The 24,147-nt window shown below is 30.6% G+C and overlaps 2 protein-coding genes across 2 annotated transcripts; one reads left to right on the top strand and one right to left on the bottom strand.

The window, feature by feature from the left end:
• Positions 1–16,777: 16,777 nt before the first annotated feature.
• Positions 16,778–18,554, top strand: LOC124939775. The gene is made up of 2 exons (XM_047480216.1): positions 16,778–17,644; positions 17,718–18,554. The coding sequence occupies exons 1-2, from the start codon at positions 17,017–17,019 to the stop codon at positions 18,386–18,388; spliced, it is 1,299 nt and encodes a 432-aa protein (XP_047336172.1). The 5' UTR covers positions 16,778–17,016; the 3' UTR covers positions 18,389–18,554.
• A 798-nt stretch (positions 18,555–19,352) lies between these two features.
• LOC124938748 (putative anthocyanidin reductase) lies at positions 19,353–20,802 on the bottom strand. The gene is made up of 5 exons (XM_047479249.1): positions 20,653–20,802; positions 20,360–20,548; positions 20,054–20,271; positions 19,814–19,973; positions 19,353–19,737 (listed from the first exon to the last, which is right to left on the bottom strand). The coding sequence occupies exons 1-5, from the start codon at positions 20,798–20,800 to the stop codon at positions 19,367–19,369; spliced, it is 1,086 nt and encodes a 361-aa protein (XP_047335205.1). The 5' UTR covers positions 20,801–20,802; the 3' UTR covers positions 19,353–19,366.
• Positions 20,803–24,147: the final 3,345 nt, after the last annotated feature.

Genomic DNA, 24,147 nt, shown 5'->3' with positions numbered 1-24,147 from the left:
GTCCTAGTGTCTAAGTCCAGTTTTGGTGATTTAGGCTTGGACGGGCTTGGTCTAGACCGGGGAGGTCTAGATTAGGGCTTAAGAGCATGGGTCCATGAGTCTGGAGGGCTCAGTCCTGGGTTCGAGAGGTTCGGTCCTGAACTTAAACTACTAGGTCGAGGGACCGGAGGGCTTAGTCCTAAGGTTCATGAGGCTCGGTCTTGAACTCAAGTTGTTCGGTCCTAGGCCTGAGAGGCTCGGTCCTAGGTCTAGTTTTTTCGATCGTGGACTTGGGAGTCTTGGTCCCAAGTTAGACCTCTCGGTCATAGGTTAGAAACCCCGGCCAGAGTCCTCAGACATTGCTCAAGAACACCGGTCATCGGTCTTAGTCCTGACTCAAGAACATCGATCATTAGTCTCGGTCCATACCGAAGATTCTCGGTCTTGTATCTCGGTTCCGATCCTACAAGACTCGGTCGTCGGGGATCAAGTGTTCTTGAATTGGTCAAGAATTGCAGATGTTATAACTTTTGATACAGATCATGAAATCATGATCTGTAAGTTGAAGATTATTCATATGATCATGGAGAACAAAAGCCCTAACCCTAATCACGATCAATCGATCTCTACAAAGATCAATTTTTAAAAATAGTTTTTAGGTAAAAAATTGGGATATTCTGAATTAAGCAATTTCAATGTTTGATTTTTATTTCATTAATTTTGAAATAATGAACATAGTTGAACACAACCAAAACAAGAACATCATAGCATCATTGTAACAACTTTTGAAAATGAAAATCAAACTCATTTTTTCCAAAATTTCGATTTGATCAAACATGGTCGGGATGATGATATAATGATCTGAAATTCATTTTAACATGTTTATAAACATGTTTGACAACTATTTGAATCTAAAATTCAAGTTTAAGAAATGAATTTTTAAAAATCTAGATTTTCAATTCAAAATTTTGTTTATTAGTTTAATGTTAATTTGATCAAATCTCTTTGAATAAGAAGTTCATATAACATTTAGGGATTGATTCTAAACAAAGAAATCACACAATTAAACCCTAAAACAAATCAAAACTGATCAAACTTAGAAAAATCTAATTTTCAATCACAAATTAAAATTCAAAGGTTTTGTATGCTTACCAACAACTGGAGAACACTCAAAGGAGTTGTTGGAAGCTTTCCCGAAACCTTGATCGATGTTGTGATCACAGGAGAAGTTTTTACGAAAACTGTTCTTTGTCGGAATTTGATTTCATCGATTCTGTATGTAATATGTGATATTTGTTTGATGGATTGGAAGAAGGATAGTTGGGGAGTATTTATACCCCAGCTAGGTCGGTTAAGGGAGCTCAATTCAATTCCAATTTTGCCAACAAAGATCTTATCCTTAAATTATATCATATTCGTGGCAGCCTAGTTCTAGGGGAAGATAAGGTTAATAGGCATAGGGCTATTGAAGGCGAGAATAAAGAGAGCATGTAGGAAGAAATATGGAAGGATAAGATCAAGAAATGAAGAAGCTAGAGCTTCTAGAAGATAGCCAGAGTTCGTCGTGGCCTGTAGGAATTCGCGAAGAAGACGATCAAAACGACGTTGTTTTGATTTGTCCAAATCGCGTCGTTGGCAATCCGTCAGCGTTCCGTTGGCACTGGGCAAACGGGTTTGACGTCCTGTTAGTTGCTACTATGCGAACCGGACGCACACTTCGTTATAGCGGGCTACATTGATGATTCATGGGCGCTGAATGTTCGTCCGGAATCCTGTTGCATTAATTAAACATAATTTTGACTACACAGAATTATCAGTTTTATTTATTTAATAAAAAGAGTTATTTGAAATCGAATTTAATCTCTTTTTTACGTTTTCTTCACCAAAAATTCTACAAATTATTTCTGCAAACATAATAAAATTTATGTCCGTTATTTCTATTTTTGATTATTTTTATTTAATTGTATTAAGCCATAAATTATACATAATTTATGTTTAATACCATAATTAAATAATTTCAACCCTTTTGTGTAATTTGGATAAAATAAATACAATATTTTAACCTCAAATTATTTTTAAATTTTTATTTATTTTTTCTGATTAGGGTTTAATTATTACAATAATTAATTCTAATTTGTTCTTTAATATCTTATTTTTTTGGTTATTTTGAATTTAAAATTTCAAAATAATATTTTAATATTATTTATAAATTATGGTTGGTCAAATTTTAATACTTATAAATATATTTTTTGTATTAATTATATTTACATGATTATTATTTTTTGTATGCGTTTTTAGTTTTGGAGTTTTGAGATTACAACTATTAAAGATGATATATATTGATAATCTGTTTGTAACCATGCAAAGCATTGACAGGACCGATAATGCAAATTTAAATTTTGTGGCCTTAAAATTGTAAATAATTTTTTTAAATAATAATAATATAAAATGAAATATAAATGGTTAATATATTATAATACCGAAGGAATAGATAAGAAAGTTACATATATTGTATAATATATATTTAATACGACAAGAGAAAATAAATAAAAAAAATATAATATACAATTAATAATATTATTATATACTGAAAAAATTGAAACACTATAAAGTGGGATCTATGCAACTACTTAGGTTTCCTTACCTAGGGCTGACTTTGAACACGGGCTACATTCTAGTATATATAGTGGACGACTTTTTGAGTTTATAGACATTATCGGTTGAATGTTGTTAAATTTTGTGTTATTATTTTACCATATTATGTGATTTTAGAGAATAGGGTTTATGAGATTTCTTAATAATAACAAAATAATTGATATCTTATATTTGATCCACCATTAACCTAATAATGTTTAAAGATATACTTCGGAATTTTTTTAGAATTTTGTCATATCACTAATTTGCTTAATTTGCTTGTATCAGTTTGATTTTAGAATTGATAATATAAACAAGTACTATTTAATTGATAATATTATTGATTGAATATTTAATATTTACCATAGTTTATTTATTTATAATGATATAAAAGTTAACTAAGATGAGAAAGCTTAGGAATTAATTAATATAGAGAGCATAATTAATAAGATATAAATCATAAATTTTTCTCATTTGTTTAATACTTTATTAGACAACACATGTATAACTTAAAAATTCTAAGTCACTTTGCTAGTCTATTGAGAAAATCATTATATATAGACCCAACTACAGAGGGAGGAGAACGTCTTATTTTTATTAGAATAAGCATTGAAGTGCATTATTAAAGTACACTGCCAAAAAACATTACAATTGTTGACAGAAAAGGAAAATTCATATTCATGAAAATTTCATATGAATGAAGGCCAAACAGGTGTGCTTTTGCAATACTTTCCAACATGCTAGTACTAAATATGTAAAATTAATTGAGGAATAACAAAAAATCCTGAAAGCTCATGAAGCGGAAAAGCAGAAAAATGAAATGAAAGAATCAAGAATGAAAGAACATATTGTGGAAGTCAAGGACAGTGATAAAGAAGACAAAATTGAGAAAAATGTAGAGGAAGAAAGCAATGAAGATTTATAGAAGGAAGAAATCAAAGAAATTGAAGAAACAGAGGATGTTGAAGAAGCTCAACCTAAAGACAAGAAAAATGAACAAGCAAAAGAAGAAAGAAAATAAATAACAAAGGAGAAAACAGTCAAATCGCCAATTGTAGAAAAGAATGTTTAACAGGAGAAAAAAAGGGTGATCGAATTGTCCTAATCACTTACAAACAGAGAAAAATGCAAAATAGAGGTTCAGATGAACAATAATGAAAAATTGACGTTGATGTTGATGCTGAGACATAATATATTCACAAAAGAAAGAGGAAATTACATAGAAGAAAATGAATAACAACGTTTGGAGACAATAAAACTTAGTCAAAATTGTAATTTCTCATTTGAATGAGATTGTTAATGTTATAGGTTTTTTTATGATTTCTGTTTTTTACTTATTTGATTTAATCAAAATTAGGATTTATCTAGCTTTGATCATTACTCATTTTGGATTTCCCCCTATTTTTGGTTTCTTTAATGAAATGGTAATAAGCCATCCCATCATGAAAATGCATTCAATCATCACATAATTTGAATCAATTCGACAACAAGTAAAGTGGAAAAAATTACGAACTCCAACAAAAATAAAATAATTGAAGACAAAAATTGAAGTGACCTCTAAAGGTAATTCTCTTACTAACTTTTATTTTATTTTTCTTCTCAACTTTAAACAGATATTTAGACAACGTACTAGCAACATTTATTTTATTTTAGAATGTTGAGTTTCATGCGACTAATCTCCGCGGATTAAACATATATTTCGCAAACATTCTTAACTAATTAACTAGACGATCAGAACTTACCGCCTGACGTGCTCAAACTTAGGACCTCAAGAAGGTCGTAGATATCCACATAAATCAACATGTTCTTATCCAATCTATAGAGATGCTATTGAACCTTCAACAAAACACATAAAACTGAACTTACGGTTTTCGTACAGATCACATGATGGCGGCATAACAGTGTTGCATTTGTGATATGGTTTGGGCGACTTTGAGTTTGTTGCAATGCTTCTACATCTTGCCATCTTGGTCATGTTTTTCTTTATTGATATATTTATATTTATTAAAGATTGGCACAAACAAGAAAATATTTATATTTACTAAAATGTGTGAAATCAAACTGATATTGTTATTCTCGTGTGTATATATAATTCACAATAATAATAATAATAATAATAATAAATGATATATTTTGTTACATGAATGCATGAACATTGACATTGGAAGTATGTATTGATTATGAAGGAACGACAGTAATTGTTTTTCCAAATCGGTTAACTATTTTTCTCAGTTCATTTGTGTTAACGTTTAATAGAAGAATGCAATAATTCATGTCTTATTGGACATGAGTTCGAGTTTTCACACCACGCACCATCTATATTTAAAAATAAATACAATAACATCGTCCACCTCCACAAAGAGAAAGAGAATTTCATGGTGGATCATGAAGACTAACTCCTCAAAAAAGTTGTTCATGGCCAAAGAGGGCAAGCACCAACCAACACTAAAATGGACAACAACCTCCAAAAAACCCACCATTAAAAAAATAAATAACCAATCTGCATAACATGCACCTTAAAATTGTTGGGAAAAACCTTGACAGAAACACAAAAGAAGAAAACAAACTGAAAGAACACTAACAGAATTTGATAACGGAGTTCGGCCAAAATGTTGCCTACGTCTCCGAGCACTAAGGCTATCAATTAATAAGGAAGAAGAGATACAAATATTGGGTGCAATAAACCAAAGAGGGCAGAGTTTCTTTTATACACTAAAAAACTTCTTCAACTCCCATCATCTTCCGATGTATGATTTATTCTAATTGTGAATATAGTTTCTTTTATATACTAAGAAACTTCTTTCACTCCCATCATCTTCCGATGTGGGATTCTAATTGTGCCAAAAATAACAAATCTCCACCTTGGCACAATATCCAAATACTAATCTTCAATATTAAAAAATAAATCTTCAGTGCTTCTAATTGGCGCTCTTCAGCGCCGACTCAAACACGGAAGATGTTTACCAAATCTAAACAATTAGATTTGGTTTTCACCATGTCTTTCATCTTGAACTCTTTACCCAATTGAGTATTCAATTTGTCAACTTCATATTGGCTCTTTGATGCTATCAACATATCATCAACGTACAAGAGTAGATAGATGTAAAACTCATCTTACAATTTGTGCAAATACACACATGAACTGAATCTGCTTCTTGTGTACTTGTGCTCCATCATAAACTTATCAAGTCGTTTGTACCATTGTCTCGACAATTGCTTCAACCTGTACAATGATCTGTTCAACTTGCAAACTCAATTTTCTTTATCAACAACTTTGAATCCATCTGGTTGATAAATTTAAATTTCCTTGTTCAAATGACTGTGTATGTCTGCGGTCTTCACATCTGGTTGAGCTACTTCCAAATTCATCTGCGCTACCAAGGCCAACAAAATTCCAATGGAAGAGTGTTTAACAATAAGAGAAAGTACCTCATTATAATCACCTCCTTACTTCTGAGCGTAGTATTTAACTACCAATTTTGCCTCGTAGCGAACATCAAACTTTTCAGGAAATCCTTCTTTCTTAGTAGAGATCCATTTACAACCAATAACTTTCTTCCCTTTTCGTAGATGCGTCAACTTACATGTCTCATTCTTTTGAAGAGATTGCATCTCATCTTCCATAACACCTCTCCTTTTTCCATTTTCAGTACTTCGACTGACATCTGAAAAAGTGGATGGAACATCACCTACGACTAGAAGTGCATAGGCCACCATGTCAACAAACCGACCTGGTTTTTGAGTAACTCGTCTTGGCCTGTTTACATCAATTGATTCACGTTGTTCTGAAGGTTTTGGGTCAGAACCTCTTCCTCATTTAACTCTTCATATGTCGTTGGAGAGTCACTTATAGTTGGGCTTATCTTTATCTGCTCAAACTCCACATGTTGCGGAGTACAATCAATCTTGTCTAGTGTTACCTTATTCAACATTGAATAATAATCAAAAACAACATCTCTACTGATAATGGTTTTCTTTGCATCCAAATACCAGAGGCGATATTCTTTAACTTTAATAGTAAATCCCATAAAAAAAGTCTTCTTTCCTTGTGGATCCAAATTTGATTCAACTCCATGATAATATACAATAAAACCAAAAATATGCAAAGAATCATAATCAGTTGCAGGTTTTCCAGACCATACCTCTAATGGAGTCTTGCCACCAAGTGCAGATGATGGTAGGCGATTTACCAAATGTTGAGCGTATGACACAGCTTCTGCCCAAAATTTCCTGTCTAACCCAACATTAGACGACATACATCGAACTTTCTCCACCAATGTCCTATTCATACGTTCCGATACTCCATTCTGCTGTGGTGTTTTTCTGATTGTGAAGTGTCGAACTATGCCACACTCTTGACATAACTTCTGGAATGGATCATTCTTATATTCTCCACCGTTATCAGACCGGAGAATTTTGATCTTTCTTCCTATCTCGTCTTCAACTTGAGTTTTCCATTTAAGAAAAATCCCAAACACTTCACCTTTATTCTTCATAGTAAACACCACACTCTTCTGGAAAAATCATCAATAAAAGTAACAAAATAATGTCTACCTCCAAGAGAAGGAGTCTTGGCAGGTCCCCAGACATCTGAGTGCACATAATCCAAAATACCCTTGGTGTTATGGATAGTAGTGCCAAATTTTACTCGCCTTTGTTTTCCCAGAATACAATGTTCACAAAAATCTAACTTACAAACTTTTGTACCTTTCAACAATCCTTGCCTGACAAGAGTTTGCATATATTTCTCACCAGCATGCCCCAATCGCATATGCCAAAGCTTTGTTGCCTCTAACTCCTTACTACTCCCGGAAGTTGATACATTTGTTGTTCCATTAACTGTACTACCTTGATAATAATACAAATTATTACTTTTCCTGATAGCTTTCAACATTACTAGCTCTCTAGATATTACCTTAAGAATTCACTTTTCCAATTTCACCTGTAGGCCTTTTGACTCCAAGGCCCCCAAAAAAATGAGATTCTTTTTCATATTCGGTATGTATCGAACATCTTTGATAATTCTAGTGGATCTGTCATCATTTTTCAGCTTGATTGAACCTATTCCTTTTATTTTACATGTACTAGCATCTCCCATGTAAACAACTCCACCATCTAGCTCCTTAAAGTCAAAGAACCACTTTCGAATTGGTGTCATATGATAAGTGTAGGCTGAGTCAAATATCCACGCATCAGGATAGGATGTTGTATGTAACATCGATAAAGAGTATTCTGAATCTGCATCACATTTGTTTTCTGCAACATTCGCATCTTCAGAATCTTTCTCTTTCTTCTTCAACTTTGGGCAGTTAATCTTCCAATGTCCTTTCTCACGACAGAAAGCACATTCATCTTTGGCAACTCTACTTTCAAATCTTCTTCCTTTCCCTTTTGATTTGCTTTGCTGACGGCCCCTGACCATCAATGCTTCATATGCTGTACCTATTTTGCTTTTTCTTTTGTCTTGCTTTCTAAATTCATGACTATATAAAGCAGAACTTACAACATCAAGAGAAACATTTCCCTTCCCATGAAGTAACGTTGTTTCTAAGTGTTCAAATTAAATTCACCAGGAAGGGACGATAGCAACATCAAAACAAGATCTTCATCCTCAAACTTAACATCAAGGTTTAACAGATCTGCTACTAATTCATTAAACTTAGTAATATGTTCATTCATAGTAGTACCTGATTGGTAATCAAACAGGAATAACCGTTTCTTCATAAGGAGCTTATTCTGACCACTCTTCTTCAGAAATTTATCCTCCAATGTTTGCCACAGTTTCTGTGCAGAAGTTTCATTCTTCACAGCATACTTCTGCTCTCTGGACAGGCACGATCGAATTGTTCCGCACGCCAACCGATTCATGATACTCCACTCTTTTTCTTCTATACCATCTGGATTTCCGACCTCAATAGCAACATCTAGACCCTGCTGAAAAAGACAATCTAGAACGTCACCTTGCCACATGCCGAAATGCCCAATTCCATCAAAGATCTCCACCGCAAACTTCAAATTCGACACCGGTGTCCTCGTCCAGGATGACGAAGGAGTTGATGCCCCTTTTGAAGACTCCAGCATGCCAAGAACGAACCTTCGGCTCTGATACCACTTATTGGGAAAAACCTTGACAGAAACACAAAAGAAAAAAACAAACTGAAAGAACACTAACAGAATTTGATAACGGAGTTCGACCAAAATGTTGCCTACGTCTCCGAGCACTAAGACTATCAATTAATAAGGAAGAAGAGATACAAATATTGGCTGCAATAAATCAAAGAGGGGAGAATTTTTTTTATACACTAAGAAATTTCCCCAACTCCCATCATCTTCCGATGTAGAATTTATTCTAATTGTGAATATAGTTTGTTTTATATACTAAGAAACTTATTTCACTTCTATCATCTTCCGATGTGAGATTCTAATTGTGCCAAAAACAACAAAAAAATCTCCTCTTTTGTGAATGAACGTTAAGAACTAACATTGCTTCTATTAGCTATGAAAAGATTCCAATTTCCTTCAGAGTCTACTTTTTCAACTCTAGATTTTCTGGGTTATTCTTGGCTTGCCATTTAATTTATTATTCTCTTCTTCTTCTTTCGGGTTTCATTCATTATGTTTTTGGAACTTAGCGATATTTATATAATTGATCAGAATAGGTAGGGATATTTTAGCAAGAAAAAATATATTAGATAGGGATAGGGCAGGAAGTTGATAGATATGGGATCCTCTCTGTTTTTGCTTTATGCTTATCCTTATTGTCCTATATAATGATATAAATTAAAATAAACAATTGAGCTGTTTTTTAAGTGTGTAATAAATTTTAAATCAAATGATTCATAAACACTTAGTTAATATTTCAATACATAACTTTTTTACTTCATGGAAATTCTAGAAAGTTAGAATATATATAATTCACACACAATCTTATTTGTTAATATAATTTGATCTCACTCAACTATTTTTTTAACCAACATAAAATAGAAACTAAAAATATTTATTTCAAAATAAATTGAAAAGACCACAATTTTCTAAGTAAAAAAAAGAAGGTATTTTTGACATGTAAGTTTTGCAACATAGTTGCATATATAATCAAATAAAAAGTTGTATCTTTAACTTGTCTTTTAAGGTAAGAGTTGGTCTCATTCTTTTTATTCTTTTTCTTTTAATAACTCATATTCAATCAATCAATCAATTTTAATTAGGTAAATCAGTTAAAACGGATAAAAAATGTGTTTTTTAAAGATGTTCTTGCTCACTAAAGTTTTTTTTGTTTGTTCTTTATTCATATGAACATTTTGTGTTGTATTATTTTTAATAAAAAAAAATATTTTTTTTTCATGATTTGTCAATCTCATTTATATTATTTACAATAGTCCACCCATATAGACAAGACAAGAAAGAATTCTCATCTGACACATAGACAATGCCATGACTATTCACCATTTGAGCTAGTTTGATCTTGTTTTTTTTAGGTTTTTTTAAAAAAAATAAAATAAATTATTTCAATATTTATTTGGTTTAATAATTAAAATATTATTTTGTATTTAAAATTTTAATTTAATAAAAAATAAAGAGTAATGATATTTTAATTAATAAAATAAATGAATTGAACATATAATGATATTGATGTGATAAATAAAAAATATATTAAAAATAAACAAAATCCCAAATATTCTTTAAAAATCCACACCAAACAAGCTCCAAGAAAGAGTTTGCTTTATTGATCTACAACTCTGTGTTGTCTAACCAACCTATCTCAATTAAATAAATTTTAAAAAAAAATATCTCAATGATTGATCAAGAATAACCTTATCAGCAAAGTAAGAAAGAGTTCAAATTCTTAAGTATGCATGTATAGCTGAAAATTTAGCAAATTGGCAAGAATTTTTTCCAAAATAAATTATTCCACAAGTATACTAATCAAGTGCATAATAGTTAATACTTATTAATTGTTTGTTTCTCAATATACAACTAAGAGTCACTCCTTAATCTAAGAAACACTCAAATTTCATAATGATAATATATTTTAACATTTAAAATTCAATTACATTAAAACAGTCAAATCCGAAAAGTATGACCCTCTCCGATCTAACAAAGGTAGAACTGAACTGAATCCGGTTTACTTCTCGTCGATTTATTTTCTTATTCACCACGATTTTTCTTAGGCCTAACCAGTTTTGTTGCAGTCTTTATAAACTAATGCTAATATGATAAAAAAAAATAAAACTCATATTTTTGGGACTGAACTGTTTTTTTTAAATAAAGATGTAACCTTATTGATCCAATTAATATAAATACTTTGTCTTCTGGAGCCTAATATCTGTGTTACAAGTTTGACATTAAACTTGTCCAAATTTCTTACTTTTACTTTTAGGCCTGTTTGAAAATCCTTAAAAGCTTGAATGAACATATTAAAATATGTCAATAAAATATAATAAAAAAATAGTTTTTAAATAAATAAATTTGTTTTGGATGTTTCAAAGAGGACCATTCTTAATTTTAGTTTTCTTTATTAAGTGTTCTTTTCAAGTTTAAGCCAATTTGTAATTGTCAATAGAGACAAGTTTCTTATTGTTGCCCTATTTCCCATTTCTTTTCTTTTTTCTTCACAACTCTATTTGCTATCCCAATATCTTATTATTGCATTATTTTCCTTCTTTTATTTTTCTCCAAAATTATTCTATTTTCCATCCCAATGACAGTCTAATTCTATTTGTCATCCCAATGACTTAGTTTGTTTCAATTATTTATTCAACTTTATTATTTGTTCTGTTCCATTTATACCTTATTGTATTTGGTCATTTCTTCATCCCAATAGGAAGCCACATAGTCAATTGTTTATAAGAAATACCATAACAAGATTTAAACAATTGCATTGGGACCATAATACATATATACAAAAAATATGCATAAAAAATATATACAATGCAATATATAGTATATAACCCACCTTATAAATTATTTTTTGTTACTATTCAAATAAATTTGTAGTATTAACCTCTATAGACATCACATTTCTTTTAAAATGCATAAAGTGGAAAATAAAAAAATAAAAAGTTATTGTCAATATTCTCATGAATAACTTACATGAGTTAATGCCTCATTTTCACCACCATAGTCCATTTCTTTTTGGGTAATTGAGTTAAAAACAAACAAAGAAGAACAGTGTTCAATTATAGTACTAATAAATAAAGCCCACCCTTCTTTTATCTTTCCCTTAATTTCACTCCATATTTGTCTTTTGATGTTTGGAGTATATTGATATCATTATGTTCCCCATGAAAAATCTTCTTCATGGATTCAAAAGGATGATGACAAAGTAAAACCAATCTCTACCATATCCTCTCTTATTTGCTTCAAATAATAAAATAATTCCCAATTTAACAATAGAGTTCTGTTCTATAATAAAAAAAATCTTTAACCAAATGTATTGAAACAAAACTTAGGTTTATAATTAAGAATGATACATTAATCTTATGATGAATCAAATGTCACATATTTAATGAGACTCATTCAGATGATTTGAGTAATCTTAGTCAACTTTGAAATTCAATTTGAATAATGGGGCTGCATTGTAATTGTTGAAGTAGAAATGTGGCCCCAATGATACATTAAATTTGAATTGTCCATAAATGACCGAACTAATTAGTTCAAACTATACTTTCATTTCAAATTCAGTTTGTTGCTACTTCCTTTCAATTTTCCAATACTAGAAAGAGAAAACATAATAAAAATAACAATGAATGTAAAATATCACTAATTTGTATGCTTAAGTGTGGACTGGTATTTGAAGTTGTGATGTACAAATTCTTGTATGGTGGTTGGTAAGTTTGAATTGAGATAACTCATATGACATGCCTAAATATTTGAGTTATCATCGTGATTATTTTTTAGTAAATTATTTAGTTGAAGAGAAATCGCTGAATTTTTGATAATCATAGTCGTTTGATGTATCTCAATCATAATGCTATAATAATAACGTTTTTTATGATTCGTTCCGAAAAATGGAGGAGTTGGTCGGGGTTCTTCTGTAAAATTTACGAGATCGATAATTTACGTTTATATTATTTTCTTATTTTCATGTTTTGTGATTTTTTTATTTTTTTTTTATATAATGATTTTTTTTTTAATTTTTTTTCTTAAACGATTTTTATCATTTTTTAATATAAACAAAATCGTTTTAAAATATAAAAATAACCATAATATTGTTGTCATATGCCCATGTTTAGGTGTTATTTGGATTTAAACTAAGAATTTATTTAAATAATTTTGTTTAAAAAATAGTAATTTATTTGTTCTTGTTTTAAGTAGAATCATAAATATAAAGTTAGTTTCTTTTCTGTTAGCTGTCTTCATGGACCATGATCCTTGCCTATGTCATGTGGAGCAATTAGGTTTCCAAACCTTTAAATTGTGGTCCTAAGGACACCTCAGGTAAGGGTGACATGAGCTTCGACAGTTTAGATTTTTTAATATTATAATTAATATACTCACTTTCATATAAATAAATAAAAAGATAAACAATCCTTAAACTTTATTTGTTTCTATGAAATACCCACATGTCAAAATCTTTAATTAAAGAAATTTTGGGGGTAAAAAGGATTAAGAATTTGAACTTTAAGATCTAATTGAAAATATATTTAGGAAAGAATTTTATAATTTGAAAGTTTAAGGACTTATTTATCTATTAGATTTTTTTTTTTGAAATCATCCAATTGGGTATTGCATAATTTTGTAATGGGACCTGCTGTCTGTGTCTTCAATGGCATTGTCAAATGCCTTGGCACTATGCCAGAAAGTTAGAGAGGACATATCAAGAGGTCTCCACCACTTTTGCTTGATTAATTAATTCTTAAACTTACTTTTACTTTTGTCCCATTAGAATTTTATACTATTACTAATTAACATAAAGATTAATCTTTTTCATAGAATGAGGAAGGAAGGATGGTGGTTCTGCCATAATGTTCCCTCATGAAGGCGTGATGAGTCTTTTTTTTTTTTTTTTTAATTAAACAAATAAGTGTGTTTTGAAACTTGTTACAAACAAATTGATGTCAATACATAATGCATTGTTTAAGCATACAATTACAATTAAATCTTAACAAATAAAAACCTTAGATAAGGAAAGCGAAAAGACAAAATAAAATTAAAGAAGACAAAAACATGAACTAGTATATACGGACTAACCTCGTTAAAAGTCACAAATACGTTATTAAGGAGCAGTTGAATAGGACGACATTTGTTGTTAAAGATTTTACGGTTCCTTCCCAACAAGATTATACTCAAAAAAAGATCTTCCGATAAATCAATATAGATTCGTTGCGAATAAAATTCTAACTAAAGGGACAAATTTTAGTAAGACCTTTATGTTAGTTTATTGATATAATGAATTCCTAACTGGATTTATATTGAAAAACAGTTATTGAAAATGTTATTCGGATCTTCTCTTGTTTTGGGTCTCCCTCCGATAACTTCTGAGGGTTAGTGTTATATTGATGGTTAACAAAATATTTATTGTTGTTGTCTGATTAAATTATCATAATAGGTAGACTATCTATATAAGTTGGAGACATAACCTTAATATACACATTTACCATGATTCATTAATGAAATATTAAATATTATTGCTCATAAACCTTATACTTTAGTAAATCATTTTAATTTAGGCATAATCTATAAAATAATATATGTACCTAAATGTTAGATAAAATATTTTTAAACCCGACTTCCTCGACAATGATCCACACTAAAATTTGATCGTATTAAAAATACCATAATAAAATGAGTCATAATAACGTTAAATCGATTAATTGGTCTTTTTTTTCTATGAATAAGTTAATGTGAAGGATACCAAGTATGATATTTATGTCTTCTATCCGGGGGTTTCATGTAGGCAGGGATGAAGAATTGATGATAAAACATGTTCTTGGAAGAGATGACTTGAGATCAAGGCAACCTAGCTAGGTTAGGATCAAATTAATTTCAAGCACATGGAGGAAAAGAAAGCATTTATGTTAATATAAAACATCATTCTCATCCCAATTAAATCACCCTTCAATGTCTTTCTAATTATAAAACCTGATCTCACTTAGAATTTATTGTATTAATCATATATCCCATCACTAATTTATTTATTAATTAATAACCAACTTGATTATGATTGATGGTGACTTTGGATATCAAATGATTTTATATTTTTATTATTCAAATAATAGACATTATTTATCACAAACCTATATAATCATTTAAGATTTTGAGTTAACTTTAGAAAGTTTACTTAGTGTTTAATTTTTAATTAAAACGTTTGTTTTATATAGAGGTGAAAGTTATAACTTGCAGAGTGTTATCTTAACTTTCTATCTTATAAAAAAAATAATTTATCCTAATGAAAAATAAATGAAATAATATTTTTTTTACATTAATGAATTCTTAATTACACCTTCATTTTTTTAAATGGTCTATGTATATTAAAAATAAAAAAAAAAACGTTTAAACACAATAACAAAGTATGACATAAAATATATATAATAAAATAAAAAACACAACCACGTTATCTAATATTTTATCGAACTCGTAGGTACTCGAGAAGAACGATTAACTACACGACCGATTACACAGACTTTTCAAAACGAATCTTAAAAAGCGTTATAATAATAACATTTATACACGCATCGAAAGTATGTAATTATTGAAGATTCATAAATTTCTCTTCAACCAGATAATCCATAATAAAATAATTTGGATGATAACCAATTACACCATAATTCAATAACAAAAAAAAGAAGAACTTTTTTTTTTTTGTTGCTAACATGGTTAAAAATCGAGAAGTATTGGAGGATCTTAGGATAGTTGTTGGTTTTGAATTTTGACTGTTTTGAATTTTGAGTAGTCATTATGATAATCGAGAATGAGATAAAAGCTTCATATTATCATAAACCTATATAATCACACAGGTTGATTTTGATTAAATTGAAAAGAGTTTATTTTATAAGAGATTAAAGGGAAAACAAAAAGTATTCTTTATATTTTTTCACTCACAATAAGATCTCATTAAATAATTAAAATATATAATTTAATAATCCATGTTAATTCAATTTTGTATTTTATTTCTTATTTTTGCTAACTAAGTTGAAAATTTGAATAGTTTTGGTTATTATTATTATATTATATATTTATTCTTATTATTATAATATAATAATAATAATAATATTTATTATAATAATATATCAACATAATAATATATTATTAAAGATTTGAGTTATTTAAATAACTCAAACTATTTAAACCTCGTCTTACTTCTTTTTTTATTTATTATATCACTTATTCATTAATTAAAATATCTTATTTTAAATTATTATTTTTTATTTTATTTATATATATTAATATTATTTAAGTCTTTTACTAAAAAAAAATAATAATTATATCCTCAACAATTATTATTATAATTTTTTATTTGTTATACTAATAACTTCAATTTGAAATAACTGAAGACGTGAGAAAACTTAATAACATAATTTAATAAATAATAAATTCACTAAATCCAAATCCTAGTCAATTTCTTGTCCAAAACATTCTTCTAGCAATTATTTATTTTAATAAAACATAAAAATAAAATAATAATATTAACACATTACCAAATAAATTATTGAAAAGAACAATTAAATTTCTGATTGTTTCAGCCGACTTTTTTGTTTGTCATAATAATATCACGATGATTAACCGACACCGAACAACTACGATAATTAAAATTTCGACAACTTCTCTCTAACGAAATATTCCACCGTAACACAATAAAGTTAATAACTTAAATATGTAGTTATATCAAATAATTCTTCTCAATCCAGACTTTTTATTTCAAAAGTTACAAGCTAGTTATACATCTTGTTTATACATAATTTCTGGTTCACCAAATTATTAAAGATACACTTACACCTTATTAATCAAATACATTTTCTTCATTCATACCTGATTTTTTTGGTGGGAAAAGGATGATTAATAGAAATGGTGGTGACTAATTAATGTGAATAAATTCCACCTCTATATTCACTTTTGTGACATGTTTACTAGGTTAAGAAGTTCTTAGCTGACAAATATATTTATTAAGGGAGGGAAAAGAGGAAAGGGTTTGTCTCTGAAACCCAATTTATCACTTTCCCCCTGTCTTCTTCCCATCCTCCCTCCCTCCCTATTCCTCCATAGCCATAGATAGCTCGGATTTCCATTCCTCATCTTTTCTAAAAATCTCACCTTTTTCTCTTTCTTTACTCTTCCCTTTCTTCCCCCTTTTCCCCTTGGGATCTCTATCTCCATCTCTCCTCTTTCTCCGCTCTGAATCTTTCTGGGTATCAAGATTTCTATTATTTTTTAATTTTGTAGACTGAGGAAGAAGAAGAGGAAAGAATGCCAACAGTCTGGTTTTCTCTAAAGAGGTCTTTACACTGTAAATCAGAGCCGTCAGAAGTACATGATCCAAAGACTAAGAATCATTTAAGCGCATTGTTAACCAGAAAAGTTGGTCGGTCAGGTTGTTCAAGGTCTATAGCTAATCTCAAAGATGTCATCCATGGAAGCAAAAGACACATGGAAAAGCCTCCATCTTGCAGTCCAAGATCCATTGGTAGTGGCGAATTTATTAACCCAATAGCCCACGAAGTCATTTTAAGCAATTCCAAATGCGAGCTCAAAATCACAGGCTTCGGTGGTTTTCATGATGGAATTAGCCCCTCCTCCGGTGGCGGCGCCGCCGCCGGAGGATGGAACCTTAACCGTGATTCAACCTTTGTGGGTACCTTAACTCCGGGCACCCCTGGACCTGGAGGTCATCACCACCACAACCCATTAATGAATCGTCGGAGAAAATCGTCAGAGGACGGCGCCGGCAGCCGTGGTATTCGATCAAGTTCTAGGGCTAATAATAATAATAATGCTGAGATAGATGGACATTCAGGGTCAGTTACATGTCATAAATGTGGAGAGCAGTTTGGGAAATGGGATGCTCTTGAATCTCATCATCTTTCTAAACACGCCGGTAAATTTTAAATCTTTCTTGCAAATTTGTTTAATGTTCTTCGTTTCCTTATCTAGTTTGATTATCTATACAGTAACTGAATTGGTGGAAGGTGATTCTTCTCGGAAAATAGTGGAAATAATCTGCAGAGCAAATTGGTTAAAGACAGAAAACAATTCAATCCGAATTGAAAGAGTATTGAAAGTTCATAACATGCAAAGAACTTTAGCAAGATTTGAAGAACACAGAGAAACTGTTAAAATCAAAGCAAGCAAGCTTCCAAAGAAGCATCCAAGATGCATTGCAGATGGTAATGAACTTCTCAGATTTTACGGCACAACACTGACATGTTCACTCGGAATAAACGGTTCTTCGAGCCTCTGTTCGTCGGATAAATGCTGCGTTTGTCGAATTGTGAGAAATGGGTTCTCTACTAAGAAGGAAGTGAAGGGCGGGATTGGGGTTTTCACAACTTCAACTAGTGGAAGAGCCTTTGAATGCATAGAAAACGGACATGGGGAGAATAATAATGGAAATGGAATCCAATCTAGTATGATGATGACGATGATGAGAAAGGCTTTGATTGTTTGTAGGGTGATTGCAGGAAGGGTTCATAAGCCATTAGAGAATATTCAAGAAATGGCTGGTCAAACTGGGTTTGATTCTTTGGCTGGTAAAATTGGACTTTATTCCAATATAGAAGAGCTTTATCTGCTCAATCCTAAAGCTCTTCTTCCTTGTTTTGTGGTAATCTGCAAATCCTAAGTTTTTTGTTTTGTTTTTGTTTTTGTTTCTGCAAGTTATGTGAATTAATGGTCTGGTCTTATGGCTCTTAAGTTTTAGATTATCTTTGCATATTTGAGACATGAAATGACAAAACAAATTCACACAAAATTATATTGTGTAGATTGGTTAGTTCATCATAGTATCATCCATGTGCTGTTCATTGTTGGATATATGTATGCACGTGATTGAGAGGGAAATGAAAAGAATCATTTTTTTGTCATGACTTATTTGAAATCACTTATCAATTCTATGAGATATGGGTTATATTTTGAGACCTCACCCAGTTCAATTGGACACTTCGTCCATCTTGAAGAGTAATCGCGTTAGCCTAAATTCATACACCATTCTTATTCTCTACACCAAATGAAAAATCGGGTGATTAAGAAAATTTCTCGATATGAAGCCAATATGAAAAATTATTGTGATTAAGAGAATGTCTCTCATATGAAGCCAATATTTGATTCTCTAAAATGAAAACATGGGTGTCATATAAGCCAGTGATTATTCACTTAGGTCCAAAGGTGGTCCTTCAAAGGAGAAAGAAGAATAAGACAAGTAAGAGTGTTACATCATCTTATCGGTTATACTTTCTTTTGAAATCTTCTTCTTGTTTTAATTTTCAAATAAAAACTCAATTTTGAATTTATTATTATCATCATCAACAACATCTTCATCTGATGAAAATTAATGGTTGTTTCAGTGTTGGTAGATGTTGTTATTGTTGCATTTATTTCTCTTGCCATTGAATGTAGAAGTTTCAGACAACCCTCTCATTTAACTGGTCTTGCTCTGCTCTGTCTGTGGGCTCCAAAACCGAAATCAGTAAAAACAAATCCTGAGAATTGATTTTATTTTTGATTAATTAACTACACCCATAATTTGAATTTGAATTTTGAAAAGAGGGTTCAAAATTTGTACTGAATCTGAAATTTGATCATAGTAATAGTAATACAATAATTAGTTTCCATTTGGTGGTAAAAAACCAAAACTTGTAGAAAAGGAAACAGTATGATTCATGATGTCTTGTATAGAATACTTGTAAGTGAAGCCCAACTGCTTTAGTTTCTCTGATGATATCTCGCAATTATCCATCGATGAACCATCTCCATTTATAGGCAACATGCGTGAAGAAGACGAGGATTCTTTAGCCAGATGATGAAACAACTCAGACATGAGACATGTTTGGGCACAACAAATGTATCTTCCTCGTGCTTGGCTATGTTCCATGAGGAATATGTGCCCATTACAAACATCCTCTATATGAACCAATCCAACAGACCCCATTCTCGAGTTCACGGCCTCTAATATCGCTGCAAATTTAGGATTGCCTACATTTCAAACCAATTGTTACATAAGTTAGCAATATGTAAGCCCCAAGCTCTAAAATATGTCGATTGTAATCACCCGTTATTGGAGACAACAAGACTTGGATGCTTGAAGGGACAGTTGAAGTTAGGAAAGGTCCACCAACAGTGGTGGTTATGATCGAAACAAGGTCAAGCCCATTCTCTCCCGCATATTTGAATGCAGCCTTCTCAGTTTGAAGCTTCGAGAGTGAATAAACCTACCAAAGGAACAAATAAATTCCAAGACACAATACAAATGAATTCCAGGATTTTGAAAAACCGAGAATAGTTTCATTACCCAACCACTCGTTTTATTGCTCAAAACATCGTTTATGGGAGTCCAACACGACTCGTCAACCACATTCCTCCGGTTTCCATTCGAGTCCTTACCCGTCATTGTGCTAATTGATGAAGTAAAAACGATTCTCTTTACAGACAAAGCCTTGGAGCATGAATTTAGTAGGTTTAAGGTCCCCTTAACAGCCGGTTCAATTATATGACTTTGAACATAATTTTCTTCAAAATTCATATTAGTTATTTAATTAAACCAAATCAAAACATATACAATTGATCCTTTATGAAACATTTCTAATAAATTAATTACCAAGATCTTGTTGAGTAGTAGTGATGAGTGGAGTAGTGAAATCCATGGAAGCTGCAACATGAAAAACACCATGACAACCTGATACACACTCATCAAAGCTTCCTTCTTGAAAGAGATCGGCCTTGAAAATCCTCAATCTATTGCTAATTTCTTCCCCACCCCATATCGGCAAGAGATGCAAACACTTGTCTGAGATATTATAGATCAATCAATTTGAAAAAAGGAAATTAGGGTATATGAGATGACCTTATTGAGTAGAGAAAATGCTATAATTTAAGAACATAGAGATAGACCAGGGTGGCGGACAGCGGCATGGACAGTGTGGCCTTTAAGAAGAAGAGATTTGACTAGCCATGATCCTATGTATCCGTTGGCACCCGTTACACAGTAAATCTTGGTACCATCTTCATCTTCTTCTCTTTTCATTTCTCTTTCTTCCATTTTCTTTTCTGTGATCTTGAGATAAAATAAGAATAAGACAAATTGTAATGACTATTAATATAAGATTAAATTAATGGAATTGTCTATCTGTAAATAAGTTGGATTAGATTAAACTTTAAGTTTGAATAAAAAATAGTTATGAAATTTTACCAATATTATTAGGATAAGAAATTTAAGAGATAAAGTGTTTTTTACATAAATTTATTTAAATCTTAAATTTAATTTTAGAAATTATTTAAAAATATTTCAATTATATATAAGCTATGCACTACACTAAAAAACTACCCATGATAACAACTATTCACAATAACTAAATTTTTTATTATTAATTTTATAATTTTGAATTTCATGTTTATATTAAGTTTTTTTATTAATAATTTAATATTTTGAATTTGTATGTAATAATATTTTTAATTTTCAATAATATTTTTAATAAATGATTGAATTTTAATAATTGAAAATTTGTAATAAATTAAATTTTTATAATTTTAGAGTTTATAATTTGGTTTCATTTTATTTTTATTTTATAAGTTTAAAAATAATTTCAATAAATATAATTCATAATTTATTAATCATAATAATATAAGATTAAATTAATGAATTTGTCATTTAAGTTGGAATAAAACATAGTCAAGTCCCTTTGCAACACATAACAAAGCACGTCTATTCACAATAAATAAATAAAAATATTTATTATAAATTTTATAATTATAAATTTAATGTTTATATAAATTATTTTTTTATTAATAATAATTTTACATTTTTAATATTTATCCACTAATATTTTAAGTTTTTAATATTAAATTTTAATAATTGAATATAATTTGTAATAAATTAAAATTTTAAATCTTACAGTTTATAATTGTTTTTTTTTTCTTTCATAAATTTAAAAATAAAGTATTGTTTACACTATTATTATTTTTTAAATAAAAGACATACATGAGTAGACACAAGGGCTACACCATTTTTATGATAACTGAAGTGTTTATTTATAACTTTATAAAATTGAGTTGTAAGAGTATTTAGTTGTTAGTATATTAATAAAAAAAAATAATGAAAAAGTTTTTTCTTCTAATTATTTAAAATAAACATACTACATAATGCAAGTACATAAAGTTGTAATGTGCAATATATAGTATACATATTGGGTGTAATCTTAGAAAGTCCAGCAGGTGTGAATGGAAGGTTATTGAGTATTTTTTTTTCATTTTATTTAATTGATTTAATATTATTATATAAAGAATGACTTTGCTTCAATATATATAATAGAATTAGATACAATAGTAAATTATAATATATTATTAAGTTTTTATTTGAATATATAAAAATACAAATAAAAAATAATAATAATTACAAGTAGTTTTTAATAAAAAGACTGAATAATAATATAAATTAAATGTCTAAATAATTAATTATATATTGAAAAATAAAAATAAAAATTTATTATTTGTTTCCTATTTCAAATATTATATTTAAAATATGTGAGAATAATAAATATTTATAAGTTTGATTTTAATTTAATTTAATCATTTTCTTTCTTCTATTGATTTTGTAATTTTTTTCTATTTTTGTAAAGGTATTTAATTGTTTATTAATGAATTTTATTATTATTATTTTAGTTTAGAATAAAATTACCACTATATTTTTTATAAGTTTTATTTAATTAGTATCTAGATAGTAAACTCTAAAAACTTTAATTTATTGACTTTTTCATAAACTTATTTTCAAAAGTTGGACACATCTAGAGGACACCAATGTGTTGGGACGGTGTAGTGCGGATGTATGCCGTGCAATGCGGTTACACAACTCTAATTCAAACCTTTTATTTTTTATTTAATTGATAAAGTTAATAAAAACATTCTCTAAAAGTATGAGCCATTTATAGTTTTTTATGGTGGTATTAAAAATAAAATTTAACTTGTGTCTTATTGTTAGATAAATTCAGACCGGTTCAAATAAACCTAACTTAAATAAACTTTCCATGCAGGAACAAGGAACCGGACCGGATGAACAAGAGAACCGACTGAAGAAACCTAACCGGTCAAGCTACCAAACCGATAAAGAGTATTCGGAACGTGACCGCACAAAGGAAGGATCGGCCAAAGCTCAAAACCGGAACCATCAAACAGCCGATTGTCCACAAGACAAGAATAACCGGAAGAAGTCCGGTTACTTCACTACCAAAAGACATTCGGCCAAGTCAAGCGGCCGACCAGTACAAGAAGACAAATCGGGTATCTGTTGAGAATGATACCAAAGAAACAGACTGAATACTTCCATATCCATGCAAGTCTGAGGAAAGACTGTAGGCTGCAGAAAACAGCACTACCGGATCCTTCTACTTCGGGATAAACCAGAAAGGAAATCTTCAAAGTACAGACAACTGTCCAAACAGACAGTGCCTACATCAAGTAAAAGACAAACTCAGCAGGTTTGCCTTACAGACCAGCAGGTCTGAGACATGATACCAGGTCTGAGGAGACGACCGCAGGTCTGAGACACTGAATCACTGCACCTCTGATCAGCCAATCAGATTCAAGGTAGTGAAATATGACCGTTGACATATTTCACCTATAAAAGGAGGCAGTTGCAGAAGAGTAAATGCGGGACATACATTGGGATAACAAGAGCTAAGAGCATTTACTACAAGTGATAACAGTGTGGTATTCTAGAAAGCCTAATTGTTGAAAGTTAAAGTGTGTTCTACAATTTCGGTGTAAATTGTAAGAGTGTTATCGAGCAGAAAATAAGTCTCGATCGGCCTGTACTTGTATTCCTTAGTGAATATCCTTCTCGCGGTTTCGAGAGGAAGGGGTGACGTAGGAGCTTTATCTCCGAACATCCATAAACTCTTTTGTGTTATTTACTTTCTGCTGGCTTCATTATATAACCGACTAACTTAACCATACCGTTCCAAACCGACTTTATACTAGCCATACCGAATATCCAGATTACCGAAACCGACCCACCATCTCCAAATCTTCATCATCCGAAACCGACCGTGCCTATCATACAAGCGTACCGCTTCAACCTGAAAGCAAACCTCTTCCGCGCTTGAACCTAGTTCAAGGGTTTGTGACAGGTTGTGTAGTATTGAAACCCCGGTGTTAATCTCTAACCGGATTAACCACCACCCTACGAGTGAGAACCGCTAACCGGTTCAACCCCCGGTCCACCAGCGGCGACCTAGATCCTAACAATTGGTATCAGAGCAGTTAGTTTCAATACTCAAGCAAACATGTATCAGGATAGGCCTCCAATGCTAGAAGGTGATGACTTTGCCAACTGGAAGGCACGCATGCACCTGCACCTAGTCACCTTGGATGATGAAATGGAATCCATTCTAA

Source organism: Impatiens glandulifera, chromosome 5, assembly GCF_907164915.1.
Source record: "Impatiens glandulifera chromosome 5, dImpGla2.1, whole genome shotgun sequence".
NCBI lineage: Eukaryota > Viridiplantae > Streptophyta > Magnoliopsida > Ericales > Balsaminaceae > Impatiens > Impatiens glandulifera.
The sequence above is the reverse complement of the archived record's forward strand: the minus strand, read 5'-3'. Positions and strand labels throughout refer to the sequence as shown.